The sequence below is a fragment of the Ascaphus truei genome, chromosome 8, assembly GCF_040206685.1.
Source record: "Ascaphus truei isolate aAscTru1 chromosome 8, aAscTru1.hap1, whole genome shotgun sequence".
Classification (NCBI taxonomy): Eukaryota; Metazoa; Chordata; class Amphibia; order Anura; family Ascaphidae; genus Ascaphus; species Ascaphus truei.
In genome coordinates this window covers 50,914,041-50,935,759 of record NC_134490.1, presented here as the reverse complement: position 1 = coordinate 50,935,759, position 21,719 = coordinate 50,914,041, and the positions used below count along the sequence as shown (strand labels likewise).

The following is a 21,719-nucleotide window of genomic DNA, read 5'->3' as shown; positions in this document are numbered from 1 at the left end:
TTCCTTATTGTGAGGAAGGAAAAAAAAGGAAAAATAAAATATTTCGTATAATACCACTTATTGGGTCAACGATGGTTACCAATGTACAATTTTTCAAGCCGCAGAATTCTACAGACCTATTCAACCAGAACTTTATCTAAATCTCCCAGCCCCATATAAAATCCTGACTGGATCAGGTGTTAATGCTGGTTAGTGTACACTAGGAACATGGTGTGTCAATGAGGATATGGTCACAGCTAAACTTCCCGAGACAGATACATGTGCAGGAATCAGGTTTCCGATGGTGCTGCAGATAAATCTTTGTCCAGGTGTGAAATGTACAATGTCGCGCTTCACTCGGGTGTAACTGATCTGGACCACAGATCCAAACACACGTCCCCATGCATATTTCATGTTACAATAGTAAAGCAGGGGGCGCTTGAATGGTTGAATTAGGATCTACACAGATACTATTCCAGTTACAACTGAAGATAACAAAACGGAGGAACGCAGTGGTCAAAAGTTAATTTTTTTTCTTTCACAGATGACTGTACAACCCTAAACCGCTGGTATTTATGGCATTTCAAACTGGTAATCTTAGTGAAAATTAGAAATAATATGCAAATGCAACAAGTAATTAACATATACAGTATAATGAAAATTTATTTTTCACGATCAAATGTGAATGACCCTAAAACAAGGTCCTGACTTTAAAATATGCATCTTTGTTAATATTGCTTCATACCTTATCCTGTAGCACTCCAGGTACCATACCTGGTACATACATATAGCATACTGCAGAAACAGTGACATAAGTTTGTCCTTTTTAAAAATGACATATGAGGACAATTAAAATACACAAACGTCTGTGATACCCGATGAAAAACCCGGAGAGGTTGGACAGCCTGTAACATATCAACTACTTGTTGGTCCAATAAAAGGTATCATACCCCCTATTCCCTCTCCCCCTTTGTTACTACATGGAAGAAAGGACCAACACGGTGACCCACCCTTCTATGCCTGCTGTGTTCTTTTTAAGATTTTTTTTGCATGCTCTTCCAGACAGACTAAATGTTTAGGGGATTTGAACACACAAAAAAACCTCCAGTATACTATCACCCTGCCTCCAAACTATGTTTATTCTATCTAATGCATGCATTGTTCTGTGCATTGTTCTGGCTGCAATGCAGACAGTTTCATTTAACGGGAAATGCCTTTATAAGCTGCCTTCCCAATGAGAATTAGGCTGAAGCTTACACAACCTTAAAACCAACAAATAGGGAAATAAGTGGTATTCCCAGGCAATTGTAAGATTAACCCCTTCTTTGCTGAAGGAACCTATAGTGCAGGCCTGTACAACTCGTAAAGTGAGAAGGGCCGAACAGTTCCAAGGAAAAAAAAATTGGGCCACACGGGTAAAATCATCATCATTATCATCATCATCTCTCCTCCAGCACCTATCATCATCCTCATATCTCCACCAGCACCCCTCACTATCAACCTTTGCGATACTCCCCATCTATCTCTCATACCCCCATCTCTCCCCCTCACCCACACACATAATACTCCCCCTCCACATCAAACACACAATAACCTCCTGCACACCACACACATCCCACCCCCCCTGCACCTCACATCCCACTCCCCCCTGCACCTCACATCCCACTCCCCCCCCCTGCACCACACATCTCCCTCTCCTGCACCTCCAATGACCCTCCCCTTCACCTCTAATGACGCTCCCCTGCACCTCCAATGACCCTCCCCTAGACCTCCAATGACCCTCCCTGCACCTCCAATGACCCTCCCCTGCACCTCCAATGACCCTCCCCTGCACCTCCAATGACCCTCCCCTGCACCTCCAATGACCCTTCCCTGCACCTCCAATGACCCTCCCCTGCACCTCCAATGACCCTCCCCTGCACCTCCAATGACCCTCCCCTGCACCTCCAATGACCCTCCCCTGCACCTCCAATGAGCCCCCCTGCACCTCCAATGACCCTCCCCTGCACCTCCAATGACCCTCCCCTGCACCTCCAATGAGCCCCCCTGCACCTCCAATGACCCTCCCCTGCACCTCCAATGACCCTCCCCTGCCCCTCCAATGACCCTCCCCTGCACCTCCAATCACCACCCTTGCACCTCCAATGACCCCCACCTCCAATGACCCCCACCTCCAATGACCCTCCCCCCCCCGCACCTCCAATGACTCCCCCCAATCACCCCCCTTGCACCTCCAATGACCCCCCCCCCCCCCCCTACCTCGGTTTGCTGCGGAGGAGGCGGCAGAGCAGGCAGGACTTCACGCACACGCTCTAGCAAGCACGGAAGTGCCTCAATACTAGAGCGTGCTGCTGCCCTGGCTCGAGGGGGAGAGCTGGTTCCTGGGGTAGGGGGAGAGCGGGCTCGTGGGGGAGCGGGAAAGCGGACTCGGGAGGGAGACGGAGGGGTAGAGAGGACTTGGGAGGGAGGGGGAGAGCGGAAAGCCGCCGCGGGCCGCACAGTGAGTGGGGCCGCGTGTTGTGCAGGCCTGCTATAGTGCATACATAGCAGTATAAAGTGTATGTTGCTCCAGGCTTTAGTGATATTGCCTTTGTGTCATGTTTGCCTGCAAAGTAATTACCAGGTCCTGGGTGCCAGTCTCATGCAGCAAGCCCTAATATTTCAGCTGTAACAACAAACTGATCCCAGTGTGGCTTATCCTCTATATACACGCACAAGGCAGCCTGACCTATTTGCACTCTAATAATAATAATAATAATAATGTTACTTGTAATGTATTTTTTGTTTTCACACTAATCTTCCACATTTGCCATCTTGACATCATGACAACTTAAGCAAGATTTCAAATCAAAGAAGTCCCAAGTAAGTCTACCGTCCTAGCACTGAACCCAACAACTCACTCATGAGAAGTCTTCTGATTTTCAGGTCACTTGGCCATTTATAGAGCAACTTACTGGGCCACTTCTATAAGACTATGTGACACTACCGTTAATGATCCAGCAGACCTGGATTTCAAGTGAGTCTCATTGACTTTTAGATTCAAAAGTCTCAGACTGTAAATACATGTTACTGATAGAAGAACCTGCAGGTTCTTATTTAAAAAAAAAAAAAGAGCTATATTTTCGTCCACCTCCCCAAATATCACTGATTTGGGACCTTGGGGGGTTAACATCTCTGTTACTGTCCCATACATAACCAAATTACATTATCAGCTGCAATATGTTTAATAGATTATAAGCAAGTGATAGATGTGAGCTCATTTGCATGCCATTTCCCAGAATCCCTGGCTGCAGTGGAAGCACTGTATGCCAAGAGATAATGGGGAAAGGCAGGGCTGCAGATCTGTTTGACGTGAATGTGCTAACAAGTGATATTTTTATTTTCTTTACAGATATATAAAAATACAACATACATGTGGATCTTCCCTTGAAAACCCCTCCTTGTTCAGCAGCCTGAAAAGCACTGAGTGCAGCACCAAACACATGGGAACAGTCGGTCCAACCTAGGACAAAAATGAACTAAGGACAGTGGCAAGGTGTATAGTTTCATTGAAATGGATTGACAAGTTGTTAAAATAATAATAATAATAATAATAATAATAATAATAGGACAAGTACTTTAAAATTATGTTTTAACTTTGAACATTTCCATGCAAATAAAAATACCACATTGAGAGCACATTCACATCTCAGACAGGTCTGTAACCCTGCCTTTCCCCGTTATCTCTTAGCATACAATCCTTCCACTGCAGCCAGGGATTCTGGGAAATGACATGCAAACGAGCACACAGTGTCACCTTTTGCTTCTATTGGTAAGTAAATGCTTTGGAGGATTTTTATGATGTTTGGTAAATTATCCCTAAAATGCATTATATACTCATTAAGATTGTTCACTTGGCCTTGTTACTGTACTTTGTGTACAAAGTAATTATGGTGCCGCCATTAGTCAGACACAAGTCGCTGATAAGCTTGCGCTCAGTGTTCCCAACAAGATTTAAGTAAGGCTGTGACTTGAAGGGTGATTTAATATAAGGAATCTTATTATATACAGGTTAAACTGCTCCTTCAATTAATATTTCTGCTGTTCTCAGATCACTAATGCACTTGCATGTATTTTGATTTTGTGTGTACTTCCTATCTCACTATTTAGAATATAAATATATAATGTAAGCTCTGGGCTTCACTTCCCCCCTATTTACTTGTATACATTGCACTCTGTATTCTACTATTATTAACCTTTATTTTAAAGTGTGTTTATATTCATAGTATATTGGGGTACGCAGGCGATGATTCCTATATAGTATAATAAGAATTCTGAGCCTAATAACAAGAAAGATTGCTACAGATGAGCCCAATATGTGCAGATCGATAATTCTTTTAATACTCAACTCATCCAAGGACTTTGAATCCACAGCTGCATTCAATCTGAACCCCTTCAGTGTACATCTGCGTCGCCCCAAAGGCAGACAGCCTTTGGTGCAGCCGAATGGCAGCTAAAGAGTGTGAGCCGTTTGCTGATGTTAAAGCCGCTGTTTTCAATCTGAAACTCACCAGCCTGTACCCAATTTACCCAACTCTGTGCCCAAGACATACTTAAAACGAGAGGTAACTCTCAATGTATTACTTCCTGGTAACAACACTGCTGACGAAGCCGTTGCTATTCTGTAGCGAAACGCGTTGAGTGGGAGTATTCCTTTTTCTGAGCACTGAGGCGCGCCGCAAATAGTTGGAGCACCACAGAAGCCGGACCTGAACTGACGTCAGACGCCAGGGGACGCAACCAAGCAGGAACCGCAGACAGCGGAGGCTGATCATCCATCGGTGGCAGGGAGCTAACCCGGGCATAACTGATGTTAAACAGAGGCGGGGCGGTGAGATTATGCTGTGCGGCTTCCCTCTAAGCACTGGATAGTGCTATGTGCCTGTTTTAATCACTTTTATTGTAAGTGCACATTGTATATTTTACTATAATTTTTTCAAACTTAGTTGATCTGTGCTATGTAGTTCTCTCTTTCCCCTATCATTGGGGCCATCTCCTCTGAGTGCTGTGGAGGACATAATACCACATTATATCTACCCCGGAATTGCCACCACAACTTTAGCCATTACTGCTTTTGAATATCATTCATCTTGTGAGTAGGACATCTATAGAGCCAAGATTACAGCTGAAGATTGGTCCACCATTACACTACTCCTACACTTAGATTGTCTGTGTTTGTTGTTTTTTCTCCCTACATGCTCCCCCTGGACTTTGTGAAATAATTACTTCCTGGTAAAACATTTTTATAAATAAATAAAATCCAGCACTGTCACTGTTCCTTGTTCTTACGCTTGAGGTCAGACAAGGACATCAATTGAATTGTCCAAGTGTAGTAAGCATTGCCTCCATTTTCAGTACCCCTATCCAAAGACAGAAACAAACCAAACGGAGCGTCAAAGTCGTCCCTCCTTCCCCACATCATTACACTGCGAGTTCTCTATGAGGATGGAATGAGACACACCTCCTGCAGAAAGTGGACATGCTCATTCCCCAATTCTCTGCAACACGGGCCCAAAAACACATTGCTTTACAGGGATTCTGGCAAATCGGACCTGCAAGGAGTATATTGCCGTGAAGAAAGTGTGTAAGGAGGGAAGCAGACAGAGAAGGACCCAGTCCGTGCACAGGCTTGTGGAAACTTTCCCTGTCATTTGCTGAACACCACGCGCCATCTAAAGACTCTACCAGCTGGAACCCAGGCCACACAAGACCACCCATCTCCTAGAGGGACGCTCTGTGAAGCCTGGACATATCTCCTCTCTATGCCAATATTATTTGGCCGCTTGTGAGTTTTTAATCTCTATTTATTTTTCATTAATAAACGTTATTACACTATTTTTTTCCCTTTCTTCCCTGTTTTGAGGAATCATCAAGGGGCCTTTCCTCTTCCCCCCCTCCCTCCCCCTATCTACACCAGAGGATCAGCCATCTGATCAAGACCAGATATCTAATGTGAGTGTGTCCCCCTTTTTCCATTTTCTACTTATCCCCCATAAGATTTAAGGCACCCATATGTGTTGAAATATTCCTCATTGTGGTCCCCTATCTTTTTTACGTTCACATATGTCCTGGAGCTACAAGCAGAACGACGCGCCTGAGGATCCCCCCCCCTTTCCCTCTCTTTACAGGGAAGGGAGATACAATTCCTTACGTTGTGCTGCTGCCGAGATCTTCCCAGCGGTCTCTGGGCTGATGTGCAGTTCTTGCACACCCAGACATGGTAGTGCTGCATGATAGAGAAGAACAAGGAATCAGCCATGGGATCTTATATTCTGTGCTTTCCATATCAATCACTCTTCACAAAACTGCAGTAACTCTTACAACATAATAATAACTACAGTATTCAGCTAAAAAGGTGATATCACAAACATAGAAACTGCTGCAAATACCAAAAAGCCCTGACAAATCTTGCTGCTTTTTACCCAACGCAATTCCTTGAAACTCCCACTAAAAACATGCTATGTATAGACCAAATGTACTGCCATGGCAAATGTATCAATCGTCCGGAGATCTCAATTATCGGACATCTGTCCATTTCATTAAGTGGCTGTGTAACAGGGGAGTTATCCCTGTTCAGGTAAAGTGCCTCTAATACAGCAGTGTGGTGGTTAACTGCTGGTAGTCAATTAACAAATTGATGGCTTGCCTGATTAGATGGCTTAGAAAAGCCTGTCTTTTGAGACAGGAAGAGAGACTCCTTAGCTTGCACCTGAGCTGAACTTGGAGCCACTTGTCTTGAGCCCTGCCAGAAGAAACAGCAAAGCTGCTTTCAAGAAACAGGGGAAACTTCTAAACCTGAATGCTGACAAACCCTGAAGAAAAGGTAGCAACCAGGGACAGAGAAGATTTTCCCTCCAAACCACAAGGAACAGATAAGACTTTTATTTACAAGACTTTTTATATCTGTTCATTTCATGCTATATGTTTGGGGCTGGGAGACATGCTTATCTAAGGGAGTTGTGAACTGCATAGTATTTCACTAGAAATACTCCCAAGTGAATAGAAGCTTTGTTTACCCCTTGTTTGGATGGTTTCCTGATGTGAAGGAAAAGGCGCAATAAAAGGCTTATTTAATTTCACTATAATCAGTCTCCCTTGCATACCTCTGTGAGCGTCCGCCTACAGGCTGAAATTAAGGATTACCCAAAAACGTACATAACCGCAGCAGGAAACTTTATTTTTAAATTAAGCACTATATATAAATAGATATTGTTCTGTAGTGCTGTGTCTCCTTCCCTGGTCATTTGATTTTTGTGAATTATCTTTTTTATACTATTTATGACACATGCACTTGCAAATTGTTATGTTTTGTATGCTATAATAAATTATTAAGTTAATTTAAGATGGTCTAAGTAAATTCTGTGTATATTGTTGGGGCAGTGAAAACCGTGGCAGTAACTGTCTTGTGATTGTTTACAGGTACAGTATCAGGAAAGAATTGTTAGAATACATTCCCCATGATCAGCACACCGGATAGTATAGCAGCCAAAAGGTTGAACTTTTTAGTATTAGCTTAGTAACATATTATATACTATACTACAAGCAATCTCATCTCCAGACGGGTGTTCTGAGTTCGATTAATAGTCACTATATACACAGAATACATACCTTGCGAGGCCAGGAACAGAAGAATTATAGGAAATTGCAGGAAATGCATTCTTTCGGTAGATCTGAAAGTAAAAGGTATACACTGTGCATTACATCATATTAGCTATTAGAAATAAGTAAAATAATTGAAATTATTCTCGCAAGTTATAAATACATATTTGTCATGTCCATAGTACAAAACCAATATATTAACCATGTGGAATTACATGGAAACTCCTCTTTAAATGTATGTATAGCTTTATTTAAGCCATTAATGTACATAGCGCTTCACAGCAGTAATACACGTGATAATCATATATATATAACAAATACTACAAACAACACATAATGGGAAGTACTTCAGACATAAAAGCGACATTTAGGTAAAGGAGTCCTTGCCCCGAAGAGCTTACAATCTAATTGTTAAGTAGGAGGAACATACAAAGACAGTAGGAGGGCGTTCTGGTAAGTGCGTCTGAAAGGGGCCAAGGTTTATGTATGAGGTGTAAAATATCAGCCACAGCGCTACCCACATGCTTCGTTAGGGAGGTGGGTTTTAAGGTGGGTCTTAAAGGTGGATAGAGAGGGTGCTAGTCGGGTATTGAGGGGAAGGGCATTGCAGAGATGTGGGGCAGTCACTGAGAAAGGTTTAAGGTGGGAGAGGGCTTTAGACACAAGAGGGGTAGAGAGAAGACCCTCCTAAATGTTCTATTTAAAATGACAAAGAAGGATATTTCCATGATTGTGAAACAAAACCAGTGTTTATTGTGGGAATGAAAAAAGGTGTCCTTAAAGCAGCAGTCCAAGCTGCCGTTATTTAATTTTTTTCCCCTTTAATGTGCATCATTACAATCCCCACAATGATAAGTAATTAGCTAAATTGCCGATCGATCCGCGAAGATTTGGCTTGCGGGTTCACTAAATGGCTGTCAGTGCAGCAGAGGAGGACCAAAGATACAAAGTTCTGTGGGGAAGATCATGTGACCAGGCAGTCACTACATACAATTGGTGCACTGCTAGAGAGAGAGGGCAGGGCTCAAAAAGGGTGTGCCAGAGCCTGTTTCAGAAGAGGAAGGGGATTTGACTTTGTAAATGGTTGCTATAGAAACATAATACATTAAAAATGTCATTCAGAGTAGGTTTTTTTTTTTTTTTTTTTTTTTTAATGCTATAAGTTTTTTCTCATTGTACAGAAATAATTTATTTAAAAAAAACACATGTAGGATATTGCTTGGACTGCAGATTTAAGATATGAGCTATACAGTATGCACTCACATACGTTAGTGCTAGAGAGGAATTTCGTGCATCCGCATTTCTGTAGGGATATTGGTCCCCTGGGCAAACAGCTTAAAATGACTGCGATAAGGTACACATCCCTCCAGCAGGAATGGGGGAGTTGTTCATCGGGTTTTAAAAGTTGGTTGCTTCAGTTTTAATGATATAAATCTAGAAATAATGATGCTTTAAGCAAAAAGGGCTGTAATGAGATTGCCCTGCTGCCAGCATGTGTGGAAGAGCAGCACAGGGAAGTAGTTGTGTTATGGAATGGGAGAGATCATATCATTTCAACAGTCTAGAAAGAGAATGATGAAGGGGAAAAAAAGAGCATGCTATTAGTGGGTGATCAGGCTGTCTTCACCTTGCGGGGTAGTCTGAGCAGAGCCAGTCTCCTGGATATCAGCCATGCATTGTCTGGGGCACACAGCTGCACCCTGGAATTCTCCGTCTCCCTTCTGAAGACTATTCTTCCAAAATATTCCCATGAAACGCTATTTTCCCTCTCTTGGTGAATTTTCTGATGCAGAATCAGGCCAGTGTTTCCTCGATTCATGAGCTGCAAATGACCACATTAAAGCCTTATATATTTCAGGGGGGGCGGGGGATTGCAGTTAAGCTTTATTCAATGGGTCGTACAGCGGCCTTCCCCGCGCTCCTGAAGATTTCCGCACCATCCATTTTTCCAAGCAAGGAGAAGGCGGATTCCCATCATATTGAATAAAGATTTACGTTGGAAAAGTTATTAAATATGTATCTGTGATTCTGTGTGTTTAACTCTTTTATTGCCGATAGATTAACTATGAAGCTGCTGGTTCAAGTATCTTTCCTTGCCAGCTCTGGAAACTTGGATGTGGAAAGGTTCACTGATTTAAAAGGAAATCCCAGTGAAAGAATGAGACTGTTTCATTGTTTGACTTGTTGCCAAATTCAGAATTTCATTCAGGTTTCAAAGAGCCCCAGTAGCATTTGTGTAAGGGGGGGGGGGAAGAAAAAAGACTAAATGATTTTAATGCTGCCAATCCCTCCCCAGATAAGATCTTATCTTCTGCTTTCATCTTTAATCGCTCCTGCTCTGGTGAGCCCAGACAGAAAGGCAGTGAGAAGGTCTCTCTGAGAAGCACCTTCCCAGAGGCAACAAATTGCACCATTTTACCTTCATTATCTGGCTTGTTTCAGCACTGTGCAATGTATCCCAATGGGACTCAAAGCGCTTCACAATTACAGTACAGGACGCGATATGAAGCACATAGGATTTTTTTTTTTACAGAGGAGCTTACAATCTATGTTTTTGGTGTGTGAGGCACAGGGAGCTAAAAGTGACTTACCCAAGGTCACTTCGGGTTGCCAGGTGGCTTGTCCAAAAATACTGGACACATTGGTAAAAGATGCGTCCCCCTCAATACATATAAAAATATATACCCACACCCCCAAATACATATAAAATATACCTCCACCTCCCCAATACATATACAAAACACCCCCACCACACCAATACATATAATATTCAGGCTTACCTTGGGGGTGGTGTCAGGTTGGGCCCGGTGGAAGCAGGGGAGGTAGTGGATGCAGGGGACCGGCAGACGGTCAGAGGAGTTGCCGCCATGCCCGTCTCTCCCCCTGCTGCAGACTTCTCTCTCTGGGTCTGTCCTACGCCGAGGTGTCTGTTGCTGACGCGCATTGGACGTCCCTCTCACACAGGCGCTGACCGGAAGCTGAGCCCAGCTTACTTCCAGCGTTGACGTCATAGGACCCGGCCTGCGTCAGCATCAGACAGAGTGAGGGAGAAGCCTTCAGCTGGGGGAGAGCCGGGGCCGCCCGGCAACTGCTCTGACCAGCCGCTGGCTTCCCCATATCCACCGTGTTCAGAGATAATACCGGTCACATACATGTCCGGTATTCATTTTATACCGGATGCAGGAGCAAAATACTGGGCTGTCCAGTTCAAAACCGGACACCTGCCAACCCTACGGTGACGCTAGGAATTGAACCAATAACATTGTCATTGTTATCAGTCAGTGTCTTTACTCACTGATCCACTCCTCCTACTTGTGGCTCACAATGGCAATGTTGAGTCTGACTGTAGAATTGATGGCCGAGTTCAACCTCAGTCAGAGGAAAGAAAAAAAATGAGGAACATACTTATAGCAGCAATCACCCGTACTACATGTTAATGGGGAGAGTGGTTCGGAACCACACAATGTTAGCTCCTGTAACCCTCGGTTCCAGAGATAAGAACATGCTCACCCTCCCCTTTTTTATTTTGTCCCTTTTGGGAAATTAATATAGAATAGAAACGTAATGAAGTCATGATGTCGCTGAACTCGATTGGTTGACCCCAGCAGCCGCCTGAGTTGGCACAGTATTAATATCTTGGGCTATATACATGGCAATGAAGTAAACATACTTTTCCGTGTCTTACCCTTTCTATTGAATACAAGAGGATAGCACATGCAATACATAGAGCGTTCATTAGCAAGTAAATGGGGGCTTGTACTTAAATGGGGAGTTAGTGTAACAAAGTCTGTACATTTTATATATTTATGCACCAACTATAACCCACCTGTATCTCAGCCACTTTATAACAAAGCAACCATGGCACTTTTTGAGCCGTAAGAAAATTCCAACGCTCACTTGGCATTCCTCTGCCTCCTTAATTACATCATGTGGTTGCACCTGTGTCCCTGACACCCATAACTGCACCTGATACTTTGAGTTATCTGTCTGTGCCTCATCACCATAATGAGAAAATGAAAGAGCCACTTCTGAAATGAAGCTTCCTCCTTCGTCAGCATCTCTTCAGATGCGGAGGCCGCAGAGTCAAAACATGATGCCTTTTTATCCCCCCGAGGGCACCCACTCTGAGATAATTCCAGTGGAAAATGTAACCGTGCAGACAAGATAGGACAGGAGTCCTCTTGTGAAGCGTGCCAATCATTTGGGTGTTCCCAAAGGGAGGTTCTTTAGCTCCTTCAGAAAACAGGAGCTTTGGACAAAGACATTCCAGTTACACTGCATGGTCTGCTTTACAATCCACCCTCTTGCTCCATGCTTGCTCACTTCTCTTGTTGCTTTGGGATCTCGGTAATCAGTCTGATCCTTTGTCAGTCAGATATTGTCACTAGTATGTGGGGCCAGCACAGGCCCAGATGATCCATACACTTTAATTTAATGATTTATTTAGCTATATTCAGTTGCCCCATTGCACTACAAGAACGGTTTGTCCCATCAATTTGAGATGGGCACTTCCTATGCAATGTGTTGAATCACATCTATATCTGCTGGACAATGCAAAACTAAATATGAAATAACATAACATACAACTTCCCCTTACATCTGTGATTCAATGCAGCTGCTTAAAAGCAGCATACTGTATTGACCTTTTTTGTGTCTTTCGAAGAAATCTATTAAAAAGGAACTGCATGCTCATTTGCACATCAATGTCCAGAATCTGTACATCAAGTTAATAATATTCCCAGAGAGAATGGCTTGGGAGTGAGTGACCAGCCTTATTCCCAGAGAGAATGGCTTGGGAGTGAGTGACCAGCCTTATTCACAGAGAGAATGGCTTGGGAGTGAGTGACCAGCCTTATTCCCAGAGAGAATGGATTGGGAGTGAGTGACCAGCCCTATTCCCAGAGAGAATGGCTTGGGAGTGAGTGACCAGCCTTATTCCCAGAGAGAATGGCTTGGGAGTGAGTGACCAGCCTTATACCCAGAGAGAATAGCTTGGGAGCGAGTGACCAGCCTTTGTGCTGATTTTGGCTGACAGGCTGAACTCCAAGGCCTAAGTGCTCAGTGGGGAACAGAATCACACAAGAACACTGCGTATGATGGCAGCTTTCCACAATGCCAAGAGCCTGCCAGTGTCTCACCCAAACACGGGGAACAGACTGACATTCCAGTCAGGATTTAGCACGTCACCTTGCTGTGGTAAACACCCTTTTGCTTGGTGACGGAAGTGCATAGCTCCAAGCCCCTAACCCGAAATATTCTTTTTTTTTTTTTTTAAATATGAGCTTTACTAAATGCTGCTGTATGATTAATTACTTCACGTGAGTGCACGCCTGTGTCAAGGTGTATGAAGTGGTGCAAAGGGGTTTGCTTTTAGGTGAATACTGGCCAATTTAATGATAGTTTATTTTACACTGCAAGGGTTGTGTGTCCGGTACCTAATGTGTCCCAAAAAAGACTTTAAATGCCGCTTTATGGTGAAAGTAAAAAAGGCAAATCCAACAGCTGCAAATGGTTTTTCTGATCAAGATCTACAGTACCTAATGTTACCTACATAACATACCGGGAATTATTAAGCTTTTCCTTATTGATGGACAATTTTATCTTAATAACCAAGTTTGGGCCTCTATGCTGATTTTCTCATAACCAGTGTTTCTCAACCAGGATCGCGGAGTACCCTCATGTGCAGCGACCCTGTCCAACGCGTGGACCCTCGCCCACGTGTGCCTAGGCCCCCAGGGGATACACTGTGACTGCTCAGCACGCGTTTCCCGCACTTTCTGCAGATCGAAGCCGTATTCCGCCTCTCTTCTCACTCCTTTCTCAGCCAGGCGCATAGGAGCGGGAAAAAGAGGGCGGATCACAACCACCCCACCTGCAAACAGTGCGGGACACGCCCGTTTGGCAGCTGACATGTTTTAGGTGTGTGAGAATTTGGTGAGGGTGATGGCTTTGTATGGGGGATTGGGGACAGAGGTAATGGCTGTGTTTGGGGACCTGGAGAGAGAGGCGATTATTTGTATGGGAAGGGAGGTAATGGCTGTGTTTGGGGTGCTGGAGAGGATAATTTGTAAGGGGAGTGGTGTATGGTGGCTTTGTTTTGGATGGTGTGTGGCTTAAGTAAGAATAGGGGAAGAGTGGTGTGTGTGTGTGAGGACAAGAAGGAGAGAGAGAGAGGGAGCGAGAGAGAGGATAGAGAGAAGGAGGAGAGAGAGAGAACCTACCTGTGCTCAGTATGTTTGTACGACAGAAGTTAAGGAAATAATAGCCTTATCCTGCATTATACTCTCCTTATTACAGGTTAAAGCTGCTCTCACCAACACCCTGCTCCGATTTGACTCCAAAAGCAGAACACTGCAGGTGCTCACACCGAGGGAAAAGTTAGCAGGCTCACTTCTGGTTGACGTAAGGCGCGAATGTTCCAGGAGGTAACGCAATTGAGGTGCCCTCGTCACAGCTCATTTACCCTATTCCGAGCAGATAGGAAACACCTGGCTGGTGTGTGACTTCACACAATGAAAGCCCTGAAGTGCGAAAGGGTCCAGAACCCCAAAGCAGCGCAGATGGAAGCAAATTATTTGCCATCATTTATCAATGCAGCAAGTTTTTGTTGCAATGAAAGGCACCGGACAATCGTGCTTTGCACACACAAAAAAAGCACAAACATTAATCACTTTTTAAGAACAATCACAACACACCATTTCCCCTGAAAGAAAAATGCAAGACCCAATTTGAAAAAAAAAACCAACCTGCATTGTCAGGTAGAACGTAGATTTTAATTCTCCCCAAACTCTTGATCAGATACCTTATTCTGATTAGAGGCGATTAACTTCCTTGCCAGGTGGGTCAGTGACACATTGTAACACAGGGGCGGCCAACTCCAGTCCACAAGGGCCACGAACAGGCCAGATTTTCAGGATATCCCTGCTTCAGCACAGGTGGTGCAGTCTTTGAGCCACCTGTGCTGAAGCTGGTATATCCTTAGCCTGACCTGCTGGTGGCCCTTGAGGCCTGGAGTTGGCCACTGCTGCTGAAACAATGCATTGCAGTGACCTTTCGGATGCTTAGAGGTTAAACACCCCAGGGTGATGAGATAAAAGAGGACAGCAATATTGCATCCCAAACACAGGGCAGGAGGACCTTTGACATATGGGTCATTGGCAGGTGAAGTAATTAAGGGGGAAAGAGGAGGAAGGGAAGTTAAAAGGGTCACCTGGAGTGACCTTGTGTCCTGCTTCTCCCAAAGCCGGAATACAGAACAAATATACACAGAGAATGCAGCCAGGAGGGCATACAAGGGGCAACTTTAACCTTTCATTGCAAGGGCTGTGCAATATGTGGGCGCTTTATAAACAAACAATAATAATGGCTGGTTCAGTGGGATTCCTTATTCATATTTTAATAAATATAATGGAGTTGCAATAGAGTGAAAGACCTCGGCCATATAGCATCTTCTCTAATGTAAATCTTGTTTTTTTTATTTTTATAAATAAAGATATATGTTTAATGCCTCTATATCACCGAATACACAATAAATACTGGTCTTGTGAAGGAGTAATTAGGTACTGGTCTGTGGAAATAATGATGCCAGCAATTCCAAAGATTAATGAATGCAATCAGCTCTAAATTTTCCTTCAATATAGGGAAGCAGTCAGATTAGTTTGTTATCTTTTGAAGTGGGGCCTGAAGCCCACTCATCACCCCAAAAGTCACGTTTTCAGTATATCCCTGCTTCAACACAGGTGGCTCAATCAGTCCCTGCTTCAGCACAAGTGTCTCAGTCTTTGACTGAGCTTCTGATTGAGCCACCTGTGCTGAAGCTGGGATATCCTGAAAACCTGACCTGTTGGGCTGGCTTGAGGACTGGAGTTGAGCACCCCTGCTCTGTTGGATCGAGAGCACTGCACGACTTTGGGCAAATCATTTTATTTTACTGTGTCAGGGACTTAAAATGTACAGATTGTAAGCTCTGCAGGGTAGTGAGGTGTCAGCATGAACTCAGCAGCTGTACAAAAAATAAAATATATATAATGCACTGTATATTTCCCTTCTGCTTATATCAGTGAATCTAGTGTGTGTGGGTTCATGTATACAAAGAAATAATGCATTCCCACTCTCCAATAAAAGGATCCCTGCAGCGCTGGGCTTTCAAAAAGCTTCGCACCCGGCATTAGTTGCAGACGTTTAACCTGTTGAATAATCTAGCAGCTTGTCAAACTGATCTGATAAACACTGCACTTTTAAACGGGATAATGTTTACAGGGGGGCTGCGAGCCTTTAAAAATGCAACAAACACAAAATACAAGAGCTACAGCAATTTAAAGACAGATTTAAAAATAGATCAAAAATACGGAATAAAAGACCAAGTTAAGGCTTTTCTTCAAGCTTTTTAGTATTAAAACCCAGCACTAATGACATAACAGCTTTGTAAAATATGTTTTTTGATCACATTAAATGATCCGACATATCTCGCTGTATTCCAACCGTGAAAAATACTGTAAAAGCATGTATTCTGAAGGAAACAAAATAGCAATTACTATAAAAAATAAAATAAAAAAACACACAAGCTACCTTTATTGTTTGAGAAACTCTGCCTGGGGGCGGACTCCCAGCAGAGGGGGATTTCAGAGTTGTACGGCCAATTCTCTCAGCCAACCGTGGATCCCCAGGGTAAGCTTGGATTTATGGAAAAATGGGGGAGCTGGGGGACAACAATTGGGAAGAGATCTTTGAGTCAGTAGCTAAAAGCTCAATTTGTTCAACTGGTCGAGAAAACACCTATAAAGTTATGACTCTGGTACAACACTCCCGAAAATATTGCTAAATATCCCCCATGTGCCCCTAGGGCTGCGGTGAGGTGGCCTCTCCTACATATGTGGTGGTCCTGCACTCGGGTGAAGGACCTCTGGCGACAGGTGGGAGCCTGGGTTCAGACATCCCCCTGGATCCGTGGTTATTCCTGCTGAACAAGCCACTTCAAGCCCATACGAGGGCGGAGAATAAATTAATAACCCATATTATCACAGCAGCAAGGTGCGCTATAGCGAGCCTGTGGAAGCAAGATAAGCTACCGCCAATCCTGCTCATTAGAAATAAGGTATGTACAATGGAAAAACTGACCAGTTTCCTGAACGACACACATACCTCAATTTCCAGAAGGTTTGGCTGCCTTGGATTGTTCCCGCAGGTAGTCCACATGTGGACCTGAGCTCCCTTAACCTGTAGTCCCTTGGGACCAATTATATACCTCTGTTAGGGACAGGCCAAGAGTCTCCGCTGTACCTCCCTGAAATGCCACCCAATACATCCTTTGTAATCACCCATTTCCCTCGGAGACGGTTTCCATATTAGTCACAGAAGCTGCCCCTCAATATCAATGCACACCAAGTTAAAATTATGTAGAGCATCTAGGATTGTCATTTCACCACTGTGCTGTTCCCCCTCCCCCTTTTCTTTTATGTATCCACCCCCCACACACAAATGTTTTATTTCTGCAGTTCTCTGCTTGAAAATCAATTTAAAAAAAATTAAGTTGAAAAAAAAAAACCTACCATGTCCCATAGAGCAGGGTGGCCAACTACAGTCCTAAAGGGCCACCAACATGTCAGGTTGAAGATATCCCTGCTTCAGCACAGGCGGCTCAATCAGTGGCTCAGTCTTCGACTGTACCACTTGTGCTGAAACAGGGATATCCTGAAAACCTGACCTGTTGGCCCTTCAGAACTGGAGTTGGCTACCCCTGTCCTATACTATATCAAATACTGTGAAGTGATTGTATGGATTTAGATCAACTTGGCATCATTCTCGGGTGCGCGTTACGGGAATGTTTGCCATACGTGTCCCAAGCTCGCACACTTTACTGGCGAGAATGGCCATCTCAGGCTTTCTGAATCAGTTTGACATTTATTAAGTAGTAGAACTAAAGCAGCAATGCATCCTACATGTAGCGATAAGGGAACTTTTTGCCAATGCCGCTCGACTTTTTTTGGCGAATTCTAATAAAGTCACCTCTTGATTTAAGATTTGCGGGGTAAGCTGGGGGATAGAAAAGTTTGTCCAAAAGTTTACTGGTGGAAATTTGACACATTTGCCCATCACTACGTACAGTATATGGCCACTATGTGGTAATTGCACCTGTGGTAGCCTTACCGACACCAGGTCACAGCGCCCGCCTGTCTGACGACTCCTTGCTGTGGGGCGGGATAACAGGGAGTAGTAGACGGAACAGAGAAAGGATACCCAGAGCATTGGAATATTACAGGTAGTGTGTTCTCTATAGTTCTGCCAACTCTCCCAGTTATCTAAAGGTGGAACTGCCTGAAAGAATATAAATGCCTAAAGAAATTCTTGGTTGATGCTATCAAATGTTTAAGTCCAAATTGATATTCGTCTCAGGGCATCAACAGAAATGTATCCCGATGTGACATTCATGAGAAAAAAGGTTAAACCGGCGCCAAAGGGGGGTAAATACCAGACCAGTGGAGGGTGTGACAGTCCAAATACAGTCCTTGGGATGCTGAATAGTGATGATTTTCAACTCAGCAGTGCATATGTGGAAAAAGAAAAGAAAAAGATAATGGTGCAGTAAATCAACACAGGGGGGGGGGGGGGGGGGAAAAAGCACAGATAGTTTACAGATAATGACAATCAACAAACTAGACATACAAACATGAAACAATAGCACGGCCTAAATATTAATAAAAAGCAATTTATTTGTGTGGAAAGTGCATGGACCGGTCGCCATCTTGAGAGCCCAGCTGCACGCATCAGATCATTGCCTGTACCCTTCCAGCATTCTGTGAGTAGGGTTGTAATTTTACCCCTCCGGATGCGGTTCATGCACTTTCCACACAAATAAATTGCTTTTTATTAATATTTAGGCCGTGCTATTGTTTCATGTTTGTATGTCTAGTTTGTTGATTGTCATTATCTGTAAACTATCTGTGCTTTTCCCCCCCCCCCCCCTGTGTTGATTTACTGCACCATTATCTTTTTCTTTTCTTTTTCCACATATGCACTGCTGAGTTGAAAATCATCACTATTCAGCATCCCAAGGACTGTATTTGGACTGTCACACCCTCCACTGGTCTGGTATTTACCCCCCTTTGGCGCCGGTTTAACCTTTTTTCTCATTTGCTTCCCTGACTGGTTGTACTACCAGTCATCCACCTGGCTGCCTGAACATTTATTTAATTTCAATCAATATCATTAGCGCTGTTTTGCACCTTATCTTTTTTCTGTGATGTGACATTCATGTCACATCAATGAATCGTATTATACGGACTTCAAAATAACGTTGGGAGTCAATTTGCTCTGCAGAAGTGTGCTGTCTAATGTGCCAACACATGAAGTCATCCTCCTGTACCTGAGGCCAAAGATCCTCCTTCTGCAATATGATGAATTAGAGGCATATGAATAAAGCACGTTGGTGCCCTTTCTGAGGGTGCATGGGCGCTGTACTTACTGGTTGTTTTTCCATTTGGAAATATAAAATAGTTGTGATTGTCTATTAGCTCCCTAGTCCCAATGCTTCTTTGTGAATCCAATTTTCTCTCTCACATTAGACACACAGCAGGGTAGATAGACACACACAGTGGAAAGATGAGAAACAATGCATATTTTATCACTATGTTACAGTGAAGGGTTACATGGGGATTGGCCTTAAATCTTTAAATTACCTGTTCATTACCAAAGGGACATTTCTAGACTCACTTGCTCTGCATTTATCACCTGGTAATCCCAATGTTTAAGTATTACAAGCCAGACACACAATAAATGGAACATAAATACACAGCACACGCAGCCAATATAAATAAATACATAAAGAATCATACAGAACACACAAATAGCAGATCTAAAGAGATTTAGGGATGTGGATCTAAACTCCAGACAGGCACACAAAGGGGGGAGGGAAAGATTATAGGATCAATACTCACCTTGTACAAAGGAGGCAGGGTGTAATCAGCACGTACAACTTGCTATTATTTTCATGTCAGGCTTTGGAATATCAAGGGAGGGTTTCATGAAGAGGGGAGCACAGAGAGGACGGCTTAGTACTCAGACGGGGGCTGGCTGAATGCTCAGGGAGAACTCAGCACCTGAGGATATTACAGTACTCCGCTCTGATCTCAGTGCAGGAATTTGCTGCTCTGGTAAAGCAGGCAGGGGGTGGAGAAACATGGGAGGGGAGACTCGTGGAAAAGATCTGTTTACAACACAGATTTCAGGTGTCCAGGTGCTGAGAGTAAAAGTGGGCTGCAAACCAGGTTCCCCTGCTTCAAACTCGGTGTCAGTGTCTTTACTCAATGAGCCACTCCTCTCTAATACATGTCGACAATGTTTACACAGAAGACGATAACCATGACAAGAAAAATTGATTGAGTTCTGTTCAGAAAACAGTCACTCATAATGCTCACAAAATATTTGGGTCTCTTATATGGAAGGCGACAGCAGTTGTGTTCCAGTTGTCACACAGCATTGTGCCCTGTATGTCTTTCTGAGCGAGATGTGAAGTAGCCATTGAGTGTTTGGATCACAAGCTTTACAATTCTGCCTTTTAGAGAAATTATCTATTTTCCACCAGATATGGGGACAATATTACCAAATTATTATTCTTTGCTAATCCATGGATATAGACTTTGCTGTGAATGAGTAGGAACATATCCCAACAAGGCTACTTCCTCTCTGGCATAAGTCCTGGGAATTCATTATTGGCCCCCTTGTTACCAGGACACATTCATTCATCCATGGGACCATTTTGGAAAAGGTGATTTCATTCACCGCTTGTAATTTTAAATATTCCACATTCCTCCATGGACAGCACAGAAAAAGACTCACCTGAGGGCTTTCAGAAATGGTTAAATTCCAGGTACTATCATCATGTTTCCATGCTTTGTATATGGTCAGGGGACAGTGTGTCCATCAGTCGGCTCTTAGCTGTTTGACCGATACGTATTTATCATTGAACGGTGGGCTTATACGCCATAACCTTGTGCTATAATAAACGACGAACACAATTTTCAGCAAGTTAGAGAATGAATATCACCGGCCTTTCATTAATAATAATAAAAAAAAAAATCTTTGTGAATTCAGAAGTAATTTCAAAAATTTGTTGCCAAAATACCATTTTATTTTTAATGTCAAATTGAAATGTAGCAATATGGAAATGTAATTAATCTAGCCCAAAATCCTAAAGTTCATTGCAGTAATGGCCTTTGTTCCAAAATATTTGCTTTGTCTGGCCCCATTTTTTTTAATATACCTCTAATTTCATGACCATCCAGCTGGTCAACCATTAACTAGGTTAATGTAATACATCGCTTTCCTGGAGGCTGTGAACTGCTTCCCCATGCATAGCTCACAACCCACGATAAGAGACTCCGATAATTAGATTCCATGTTTTTGGTCAACCTTTCATATTTTTATTCAATTATCCGCTCAACCTGTTCCATGACAGAGCAGTTGAATGTGCAAAGGTTAAAGCTTTTTCAATTACATGGTCTGATGAACTTCCCTGGGAGAAACAGGGCAATAACGCTTTATAGCGAGAAACATTTTCATTCCGTTAATTGAATCTTGTTGGAATAAGGACAGTGCCATTGGTAACTGACTTGAGCAGGTCACTTTATCCCTGTGTGCCTGGGAATTGCTTCCTCTTAGCGTAAGTATTCAACATGTTCCAATAAACTAGATAAAATGGTGATGCATCAATTGGAAAGTTTAATTTGTTTTGACTCCATGTCACAGGTCTTGATTCAAAACAATTAATGTTATCTTTATGGTAGCATTACAAGAGTTGTAGTGAAAAATAACCTGCACATTCAGATATTACTAAAACATTGTGTATTGGAAGATACGTAGTGCAAGCACAGCATGAGTATTATTTGTGGGAAGCGTTGCCTATTAATGTAATGATCGAGATGGTAAACCATTTCCTGCAATGGACCATCTGATTATGGAATAGACCAGGGTATTTAAAAAAAAAAAAAAAAATCAGGTACAATATAGGTTTAGATAAATCAAATCTCCACTGTGCAGAACACTTATTGAAGCAGCCCTGGTTGGTCCAAAATGATTCCTCTTGCAGCCCTCCTGTATAGGATTCA

The 21,719-nt window shown here is 43.2% G+C and overlaps 1 protein-coding gene across 7 annotated transcripts in view; it reads right to left on the bottom strand.

The window, feature by feature from the left end:
- VWA2 (von Willebrand factor A domain containing 2) overlaps positions 1-20,602 on the bottom strand; it is a 39,430-nt gene extending 18,828 nt beyond the window's left edge. The window contains exons 1-4 of one of the 7 annotated variants that reach the window (XM_075611961.1): positions 20,452-20,602; positions 16,186-16,315; positions 7,627-7,688; positions 6,170-6,244 (exon numbers count right to left, since the gene is read on the bottom strand). In XM_075611961.1, the coding sequence (XP_075468076.1) occupies positions 6,170-6,244; positions 7,627-7,675 (124 nt within the window). In that variant the 5' untranslated portion in view covers positions 7,676-7,688; positions 16,186-16,315; positions 20,452-20,602. Of the gene's footprint in view, positions 1-6,169; positions 6,245-7,626; positions 7,689-10,397; positions 10,639-16,185; positions 16,316-16,758; positions 17,006-19,550; positions 19,777-20,451 lie in introns of those variants that run through there. The other 6 variants (XM_075611956.1, XM_075611958.1, XM_075611962.1 and 3 more) reach the window with 6 other exon arrangements.
- Between the last annotated feature and the right edge of the window lie 1,117 nt (positions 20,603-21,719).